Source organism: Montipora capricornis, chromosome 13 (genome assembly GCF_036669925.1).
Source record: "Montipora capricornis isolate CH-2021 chromosome 13, ASM3666992v2, whole genome shotgun sequence".
NCBI lineage: Eukaryota > Metazoa > Cnidaria > Anthozoa > Scleractinia > Acroporidae > Montipora > Montipora capricornis.
Window position 1 is genome coordinate 34,251,202 of NC_090895.1, and position 10,000 is coordinate 34,261,201.

The 10,000-nt window shown below is 38.9% G+C and overlaps 3 protein-coding genes across 4 annotated transcripts in view; 1 reads left to right on the forward strand and 2 right to left on the reverse strand.

Annotated features, from left to right (window-relative positions):
• Positions 1–990, reverse strand: part of LOC138028385 (dynein axonemal heavy chain 2-like) — an 82,621-nt gene extending 81,631 nt beyond the window's left edge. The window contains 1 exon segment of the mRNA XM_068875907.1: positions 760–990. Coding sequence (XP_068732008.1) covers positions 760–990 — 231 coding nt within the window.
• Positions 991–1,607: 617 nt separating this feature from the next.
• Positions 1,608–5,805, forward strand: LOC138028379 (arginine and glutamate-rich protein 1-A-like). Of its 2 annotated transcripts, XM_068875901.1 has the most exons (4): positions 1,608–2,025; positions 2,755–2,980; positions 3,906–3,989; positions 5,302–5,805. In XM_068875901.1, exons 1-4 carry the CDS (start codon positions 1,715–1,717, stop codon positions 5,473–5,475), a joined length of 795 nt encoding a protein of 264 aa, XP_068732002.1. In that variant the 5' UTR covers positions 1,608–1,714; the 3' UTR covers positions 5,476–5,805. The 2 variants fall into 2 exon arrangements, with proteins under 2 accessions (XP_068732002.1, XP_068732003.1); XM_068875902.1 differs by lacking the exons at positions 3,906–3,989; positions 5,302–5,805 and adding an exon at positions 3,200–3,414 and having other exon boundaries at positions 1,609–2,025.
• Positions 5,806–8,544: 2,739 nt separating this feature from the next.
• LOC138028383 (neurocalcin homolog) overlaps positions 8,545–10,000 on the reverse strand; it is a 5,532-nt gene continuing 4,076 nt past the window's right edge. Inside the window, exon 2 of the mRNA XM_068875905.1 lies at positions 8,545–9,256. Within this exon, the coding sequence (XP_068732006.1) occupies positions 8,910–9,256 (347 nt within the window). The 3' untranslated portion in view covers positions 8,545–8,909. The remainder of the gene's footprint in view (positions 9,257–10,000) is intronic.

A 10,000-nucleotide genomic window follows, 5' to 3' on the forward strand; every position in this document is an offset into this window, starting at 1 on the left:
TGTTTTGCAATTGCTCCAGAGAAAGTCAAACATTGGGAGCTTCAGACATAACTCAGCTGTAAAGGCGATGTTACACTGTGCAATTCTTCACGCAACTTGTCTTGCAACACCATTTCGAGACAAGTTGCACAAATCATTGCCCATTGTAACCTATCTTGCCACAGCCAAAAATGTTGCGAGACCAGTTACAGAAACCGTCACAAAAAGTAGAATTGAGTTCTACTTTCCGCAACGGTGGCAATGAATTTTTTAAGCAATGCACAGTGCAACATCTGTCCTGCAGGTTGTGTCGCAACAGTTTGCGGCACCAGCCAATGAAAATGTTTCTTTAACCTCATGTGATCATCGAAACAAGACAAGTTGAATGAAGCATTGCCTGGTGTAACACCCATAAGACATTTTGCACGAAAAATTGCACAGTGTAACAGCACCTTCAAAGCTGAGAACTAACAATATTTTCAACAAACTTTTTTTTGTGAGGCGGCCTTAAAACACAGGTCACATTCCACAGCTTAAGAGATTGTCCCTGCTCCAATGATGAACAAGTAAGCCAAAAGATTAGGCTAGACCTCAAACGACATTTTTGCTGAGTGCTTAGCGCTAAGAGACACTTTTGGTGTTGTTTATTTGTCTGTAGAACGTTGACATGTACACTGACTTGCGGAATGTGACCCCGCGGTTTTAAATGATTGTGAGCTTGTCCGATACGACACGAATCTGCCTACGTCTCGAATTTTTGGTCTTGTAAACTACTCTCACCATCTCTGTCGGCTCAAACACTCTTTCACTCTCTGAAACACCACTGCCATGGCCTAAAGACAACCTGTCAACGTCCAAACCACTTTCGGACGAAGAGTGAGATACGCCATTTTTGTTCTCATCTGGAACCGTCAACGTGGATTCCGCCAAAGAAACTGCTCCTGCTGCTTCAGATCCAAATTCAGATGTCCCGTCATGTAAACTTGTCGTGTCTTCTTGGTCCAAATTCATTGTTTACGTCCGAGGTCGAGTAAGGTAAGAACTCATCTGAAAGAGCTGAAGTATAAATGCTGGAAAATGGTAAAAGTAGTATTTTTATCCCTTAAAACCTTTTGAAGCCTTTTCTGGAGGTATTCAGTTGTTGAACGAACTTATATTTGTCAAAGCAAATCCAACAAAAAACATATTTTTAAAAGAAATTAATAACTGCTGGCTTCGCAGAGATGACCGCCATTTTATCATACATATTGTCATGGCAACAAGAGCGATGGTCTCGTCTTCAAGTGCATAAACCCAGCAATGCAAAATGGACAACGAAAAAACTATGTAAAAGGGGTAAAAAATACTTTGTATAGTTTAATTAAGAAGCAAATAAATAAAAATTGATAGTAGTTTTTTAACTTTTAAGTTAGATGTTATTTCTTTTGATAACACTTAGCTAATATATATTTTTTAATATTCTAAAGGAAGGCTAAATATGAACATTATTTTCCGGAGACTCTGTCGTGTCTCTCGTGTCTCTTTTTTTTATGTAAAAACGTGAAATAATTATTTTTGATAATCAATATTCATTTACTACGAAGAGAGTAAAATTACTTGATCCCTAGGGGTGCACCGATTGCAAGAGCAGGGGCATTTTGCATAAATTATAATTTCCAACGTTGGTTGAGTCTGGATCAAATGACAGAGAAACGTGTTTATCGGTAGCGTTTTTCGACCACTTTTTTCTTTTGAGATGCCAAAGAGTGAGTCAAGATCTCGCTCTAGAAGTAAGAGCGGGAGTCCACGGCGAAAACACAAGAAAGAGCGCAGTTACCGCAAGCGGTCGCGTAGTAGGTCGCCATCGTCAACTTCGTCTAAAAGGAAAAGTTCACCGCGTCGTCGTTCACGATCGCCGAGAAGAAAAAGGAAATACACAAGAAGCAAGAGTCGTTCACCAAGCGTTGATAGATTCGGTAGATCCATCGCGAAGAGGAAAGATGACGAGGGCAGCAAACGGAAAGAAGAAGAAGAGAGATTATTTGAAATGGAAAGGCAGAGAAAAATGTAAGGTTAATTAAGAGCTAATATTTAACAAGGCTTATTAAAATTTCACCCGGTTGATTTTTAGCTCTGTAGTTGACCCTTGTGGGAATTTTGTTGCGCCATTCTTGTCCTGGATGCCTCTACCTACAGATTTATTTTTGTGGGATATCAAGTTGCTCTCTGTTTCATTTTTTAAAGGGAGTTCTTTTGTTATGCAACCAGCATTACAAATGCTGTGGGACGGGATATCTGGTGCACTGGTTATTTGAAACAAATTGCAAATTCACAAAATAGGTGGTTGCAACGTCTTGCTTGCAGTTGTACAGTATAAGCATAAGAGCTAGTGCATTTTGAAGTTCTGTAAATGTAAACATTTTGAGCAACCAAAAAGTTATACAATAAAGCTGGGATTCACACTTGAGGAGACTCCAGCTTCTGTTGTTTGCCCTGGGAGAAATCACATGACCTTATTCTTTTCCTATTCTCCACTAATCACATTTTGTCAGGGCATCAGCCAGGAAATCATTTTGACATCTCTTTTCAAGCAATGGGGAAAAATGTCTGCTCTTAACCCCACCTACTGCAGCCTTACGATCTCATATTATTGAAAATTCAGTCCCAAAAATAAAGGAGAATACTGTTTTCATCTCATCTTTCCACGTAATGTTTGGGGCTTAATCATTAAAACAGGTCTGTACCAAGATTTCATGTGGACTCTCCTAAACAAAGATTTTGTTATTTTTGCTTTAGTCGTGCAACTGAGAAAGAAAAAATGATCATAGAGGAAGAAACACAAAAGAGAGTCGAAGAATTGGTTGCAAAGAGAGTGGAAGAACAACTGGCAAAAAGGAAAGATGAAATTGATGCAGAGGTTATGAAACGAGTAGAAGAAGCAAAAACAGTGATGGAGAAACAAATGATGGAAGAGTTTGAAAAGCGACGTCTGGAACATCTGGAAGAACAGCAAATGAAAGAGGTAAAAGATGTAACTGTATTTTTTGAGACCTTTGGGTGGAGAAACTACAAGAAGTTCTCAGGCCATGTGGGGTTCAACCGAATTACTATACTGCAGTGTATTATGGGAGATTCATGTTTGCCCTGAAATTGCCCAGAACTTTTTCTTATCAGCCAAATCTCTTCCTTTTGCTTGTGAATTTGTGTCATTTTTCTGCAAACATTCAGATTGTTTCCACAGATCCCACCTACCAGACAACTGCGAAGACAAACAATGCCAAGAACAGTCTGTCTTTCCAAGCTTTTGGATTTAATCCTAACTCTCCCTTGTGCTGATATAGACTTGAACTTGACATTTGAACCAGAACTTCAATATTGTGCAAAAACTGCACATTCTTTGAACTTGCAGAAAGCTTAGGAAGTTTCATCTTATGGAAAAATTAATTAGCGCGCTTCTGATAGGAACATTCCATAAATGGGAGCGGTCAAGTCTTCACAAATGCATATCCTAAGGAGCTCTTCAAGCAGCTGTTACTGGGAAGATTTCATAGGAATTGTTAGGCGGACATGTGTATGTATGAATAGTTAAAACAGCCCTTGTCTGGGCTGAAGCAGTTTGTAAACATAAAATCTATGCAGTGTGTGTAAGGTGTCTTTCTTTTGTGGCATATTTTACAGTAGTTAGTGAACAAGTGTGACCACTTTTTTTAACTTTTTTATTTGCAACTTTTTATTTGAAAGTTGTCACACTTGCTTAATTAAGGATAAGTGTAATAGTTACAAGCAACATCTTTTTTTGGTATGCATGATTGAAGAAGTTGTAGCAGGGGGTGGGGAGTGGGTATATTTGTTGCAAGCTCTTCAATTATGCTTTATCATTATTCAGTGGGAGAGTAAAGTCTTAGCCAATGTTGTGAACTTTTCAATAAAAGTTATCATTTTTGTAGGAGGAAGAACGTCGAAAGATTCACCAACTTGAAAACCAAGTTAAAGAGCTACAAAAACAACTTGATGAAGCCAATCAAAAACTGGTATGTTAACCTATGATTCCAGGGTCTAGTGTCACCTGTATCCAATCACAACAGGGTGAAGCTCTATTGGAATTCTCAAAGTGGACCCACATTCAGTCACCATTTATGTCCAGAATTGCAATTAATGAGATGCACACAATTTTGATAAAGACCACCAAGCGTAAGCATCAACCTCCTATAAAAAACAACCAAGAATTAATTGCATTAGTGTGCGTGCCATTTTTTTAAGCTTAGATTTTTTGCAACTTAACGTTTACTTGAGTAGTAGAGTTACTGTAATGGGGGGCCACTCTGTGACATAGTCACTTGTATTCCTGGACACAGTGATTGTAACTTAAGGAGAAGGTTATGAGGACACTTTATGCTGGCTTACATCTCACTTCTTGCAAGCCTGGACATATCTGGCAATCACTGGCTAAAAGCAACATGTGCATTTAATATCGAACTAGTGTTAACACACCGCAACCTCTCTCAAGAGAAACCTTAGTTAAGGGATATCTTTGAGGAATCTTCAGAATCCATGTTTTGTCAGTTTGTTCAATGGGCTTGTGGCCTTTAAAAAGAGGCCCTTGTTAGGTCATATCAAAATGCAATTTTAATGTACAGTAATTTCTTCTGGTCAAGGTGCATGCTTTCAGAGTTGTGTGTAACATGTCATTGTTTGATGTTGTCGTTGTTTGCTCCCCTTGGTCTGTTTTTTCTCAAAACTAAATCAAATTGTACTTCTATTTCATCATAGTGCAGGAAGAAAATATCTTGCAACAGTGGTCAAGTTTGGTTTGTTTTTTTCCTGATCTACTGTTATGATATTGGCAGAGGTGTAATATTGCAAGCGGGTAAAAAAATGTGTTCATGGATAATGGTAAAGTAAATTTTGGGAGTACACAAATTTTGCCTTTTGGCTTGAGCACCGCTTGTGTCCAGGGAACCAGTACTAAAGAAGCATGGCCAAATTAACTACTTCGTCTCTGCCCAATTTGAATATTCAAATGAACTGAAACCTGTTATCTTTTGCATTTAAATATTAATTTGCATTGATTAACTTTATGTACAAATGGTGTCAGAGGAAATATTCAAAGAGGTTTCAAAGTCACTTTATAATAATTATATTAACATCTTGATTAGTTAATTATTAATTTATACTTATAGCATGCAATTAGTTGCAGTAGAAAAATTGTCTCCTTCTACTGTGGCAAGCTAAGACTGAGAACTTTCCTCCTGCCTGCAATAAGGAACTAAGTTAGGTGATATCATTTATAGTGGATGCAGTGATTTAATTTTCAATTTTTTTTCCTTTTTTGCGGGCAAACAGGCAGAGGAACGTTTGGCTATGGTTGAAGAAAGGAGGACACTGACCGAGCAAAAAATGTCCTTGGAGAGAGAGGTTAAAAAGCAGGAAAAGGCTGCGCAGGACCTAATTCTCAACAAAAACAGGAGTAACAGACCTAAGCTTGTGATTGGATTCAAAGCCAAAGGTGCCATGTAAGAATATTTGAAGTCCGGGTTCATCTGATTTCGTTCCTTGTGAGGGATCACTGGTTTGTTGATGGGCAGTGATGCAAGTGAAACGAGTTGAAGTCATTCTGGCAGAACTTTTGGCAAGCTGTGATCATTAATTTTTTAGTAGAGTTGACCTTTCCCATTACCGTAATTTCTCTTTTCTATATCCTCCAAATGAATTCTTCAAATTTCTCTTGCTCTTTCCACTTCTTTAAGTTCCTTTCTTAGTTTTCCTTTGCTATCTTCGTACATATACTTCATATTCACTTGAAGATTTCCTGTACATGAAGATCACATTAAAGATGTTTTTGCATTTTGTGGGTTGATAGTATTCTTTCCTGTGTCATGTGAATCCTGCTTCATGCGATGAGTAGAACCAGAACAAGAGATTTTGATCTTCTGCTGTATGTATCGAACTGAAGCTTAGCCAGCAAACAACTTAAGGACGGTGCCTACTAATTAAAGATATTTTTGCCCTGGTGTGTGATTCTTCAGGAAATGTAGATCTTAACAAGTGTTATTGAAATCCAAAAAGAAAATTGGGGGTAACCACGCATTTTTCAAAGATAATTCATGAATAATATTTATAAAAAGCTTCAAAATACAAAGCAATGTATGGCGTTCTTTCTCAAATTGAAGCTTAATTATCTCTCAAAAATGCATGGTTACCCCCAGTTTCCTTTTTGGATACCAAGAGTTCTTACTAAGATCTACTTTCTCCGGATAGTTTTAAACCGCCCAAAAATATCCCTGTATTAAGGTCTAGATAGCAGCAACAATATAGATAGTCGTATAAACATAACAACTTTCTTTAATTTTCCAGACATGTTTCGACGGTACATCCGTCATCTTCAGTGTTACATATTTTGAAATCGCCGTTGAATTTAAAGCGCGCGCGATCTTACAAACTTCGTTACATTGCGTTGTCAATATTGCGTATTAAATCAAAACAGAACAAAACAAAAATTTTAATGAGTGACGCTTAGTTCCTTACAGGGAGAGAGTCAGGTTAATGTGTTTCACCTGCTGGTTGAGATCGGGCTTCTCCCATTTTATATACATGGATTCCTTAAGCTTCACTTGGTACTTAGTGGCTGCAGAGTCCAGGATCTCGAAGCAATCCGGTGTGCAGGATGCCTTACAAAACTCTGAACTCTGCAAATGTTTAAAAACGTTCGAAGATCTGTCTGAAAGTAAGTGCTCGCGCACTCGTGTGGAGAAGTGTCGGCTGGTTTCACCAACATAACAAGCATTACAACTTGCACACAAAAATTTATAGACCACACGCGTGCGAAGCCCTACAGGGACAGCATCTTTCACATTAAAAAGATTCCTGACTTTGAAAGTAGTGAAGACTAACCTTATATCAATAGGTTTACATAACGCAAACTTGCTAATCGGTTATGTAAACCTATGGATATAAGGTTAGTCTTCACTACTTTCAAAATCAGGAATCTTTTTAATGTGAAAGATGCTGTCCCTGTAGGGCTTCGCACCCGTGTGGTCTATAAATTTTCGTGTGCAAGTTGTAATGCTTGTTATGTTGGTGAAACCAGCCGACACTTCTCCACACGAGTGCGCGAGCACTTACTTTCAGACAGATCTTCGAACGTTTTTAAACATTTGCAGAGTTCAGAGTTTTGTAAGGCATCCTGCACACCGGATTGCTTCGAGATCCTGGACTCTGCAGCCACTAAGTACCAAGTGAAGCTTAAGGAATCCATGTGTATAAAATGGGAGAGGCCCGATCTCAACCAGCAGGTGAAACACATTAACCTGACTCTCTCCCTGTAAGGAAGTAAGCGTCACTCATTAAAATTTTTGTTTTGTTCTGTTTTGATTTAATACGCAATATTGACAACGCAATGTAACGAAGTTTGTAAGATCGCGCGCGCTTTAAATTCAACGGCGATTTCAAAATATGTAACACTGAAGATGCCGGATGTACCGTCGAAACATGTCTGGAAAATTAAAGAAAGTTGTTATGTTTATACGACTATCCCTGTATTAGTAAGCATCACCGATAGGAAATCCGAGTATCTCGAGATGCGCAGAACGTATGCGCGATAACAATAGTAGGCACCGTCCTTAACCAATCCGATGTTATCAAGGTCTGATAACTGTCGCACTTGCACTGTTGATGCAAGGTAATGCTCAGTGACGAGTTGACAGGGAATGGAAATGGCAATTGAAATTTGTTTACCCACGGAACACCTTAAGAGCATTCAAGAGCTAGTTCGACATGTGTCCGTCCATTCCGGATCAAATTGGGATTTGGCAGTGTTAGTTTTTGAGGAGAGGGGAAAACCGGAATACCCGGAGAAAAACTTCTCGGAGCAAGGAGAGAACTAACAACAAACTCAACCCACATATGACACCGAGACCGGGAATCGAACCCGGGCCACTTTGGCGGGAGGCGAGTGCTCTCACCACTGCGCCACCCCTGCTGCCCGATTGCCGATTAAAGTCAGGCAAATCTGACCCTCTAATGCAGCAGTGATCAGGGGCCCGTTTCTCGAAAGTCCCGAAAAGCCACCTGTAAAATTGCCAACCGCTTGTTTTGGAAAGCCGATCTTTTAACATGTTTTCAAGGTAAGAAAAAGCAAAATAACTGTGAAGTTTGACGAATTAAATGCCCTCAGTTCTTAAGTTACAAAGGGAATTGTGACATCCGAAAATGGCCCGTAAAGTTTCGGGACTTTCGAGAAACGGCCCCCAGATCTCAGTTGTTCAAAGGCCGGATACGACACTATCCGACAATTTTAGTTTGTGCAAAGATTTCAGTATTCGTGAGTATCGTGAGTATGCGTTTTCCAAGCACATCTATTGTATGTAGGTGGAGGCGTATATGAAAACCTTAGCCAGGGTTTAACGTGGAGTTTTTTTTGTTGTAGTTGTTGTTGCTTTGGTTAGTGACTTCATCACTGAATAAAGTTATACGACCAGTTCTACAATATTCTGTAACCCGAAGTTACCTTTCAGGGTGAATTAAACTCGCATCGGGTTTGCCGTCCAAATAATTGTCTTGCCCCGTTATGAGCATTTTTCCGTTAAATAATGTAAAATATTTATTGATTACATTGACACTTCAGTAGTAGTCACAGACAGGTCACTGGTACTGTCAATACGGCTCCATAACCAAGCGTTTCATCAAAGCATGCTTTGCATAGTTCACCCTTTGAATGAAATGTTACCTCTCTGCGTTTTTCTTTGCCATGGAATTAAATATAAAATAATTGCAATCTCGGTCAGAGATAACGTTAATTCTAACATCTTTAAGATAGATTTTTTTGACCAATTGAAATGTGAAAATGTACTAAGATTTAGCTTAAAAAACTGGGAAATTCCATGTTACATTTACTCCTGAGTTACAATGTTGGCTTCGGCCAAGATCTTTTCAATTTATCCCTGTCTTCAGACTTATGTTTTCTCCGCTCCTTGCTCAAGAATAAGAGCAAGGGTTTTGTCTTTCTTTGCTCCCTCGATGAATTCTGTCAACGACAAAACGCCATCTCGATTTGTGTCAAAACAATGAAAGACTTTAAGGGTTCGTTCTTCAGGAGTTAATTCGTCCCAGTTTGGGACACCATCGGCCTCTCCTGGATTGTCTCCCATCGTCTTATACAACGCTTCAACGATTCGAAACATTTCTTGCTTTGTAATGTTTCCGTCGCCATTCACGTCGTAAATGCTGAAAGCCCATCGTAATTTTTGTTCCATTGTACCTCGTGTCGATACTGATAGGGAACACATGAATTCACGAAAATCTGCGAAAAAGTAAACGTGATATTTTAATAATAGCAGAACATTCTTTTTCCCTCCTCCCCCAGGGAGTACCCTTCCGGGCATTTAAACAGTTTAAATTTTTGAGAAAAGGGGGAGCTAACACTAAACGCTGTCAAGTCGAAGTTTTAACATCCTCCTCTTCTCACGGGGGAGAGACTCAAAATACATTGAGGTGCGCAGTTGGTAAAGGCTAAATAGTGAACTTCGTTCTCTTGCAATCCGCCGTATTGGATTCTGTCCTTGTTCATGAAAGTTTCGTAATTTATCCTGTCCGTTCAGTAGTAGTCTCCGCAGATATCTACCACTCAATGCACCTTCAGCCCTAACCTGAACAAGATCTCAAGTTAGATTTTGATTTTCCATTGAAAATTCGTTATTAAAAAACTCATATTATTATTACTATTATTATGGCAGCAGATACGCATGAATCCCTAAAGTAACTGGGATGATTGGGCGTGAGATCACGTGACCGTTCGCTGGAAATCTCTTTTTTTTTAAAAAACTTACGTAGCTCTTAAAAAACCTACTTAAATCTTAATTAAATCAATCTAGATTAAAATAATCAAAAATTATAAATCCTAAAATCCTACAAATGTAGTTTATAATTAACAATAATTCGCCGAAGGCGAAGTGAATATTGGAGAGTATCGCTGAGCCTGAAGCGAATAATTGTTTTGGTGTAATTTTCGGCGGTGAATATCAAGAAAGTGCAAAACAACGTGATA

Excerpts from the sequence above, each read along its gene's own strand:
- LOC138028379 (XM_068875901.1), top strand. The coding sequence starts at position 1,715 with ATGCCAAAGAGTGAGTCAAGATCTCGCTCTAGAAGTAAGAGCGGGAGT. Across the intron at positions 2,981-3,905 it reads AAGAACAGCAAATGAAAGAG|GAGGAAGAACGTCGAAAGAT; the intron begins GTAAAAGATGTA and ends TCATTTTTGTAG. Across the intron at positions 3,990-5,301 it reads ATGAAGCCAATCAAAAACTG|GCAGAGGAACGTTTGGCTAT; the intron begins GTATGTTAACCT and ends GCGGGCAAACAG.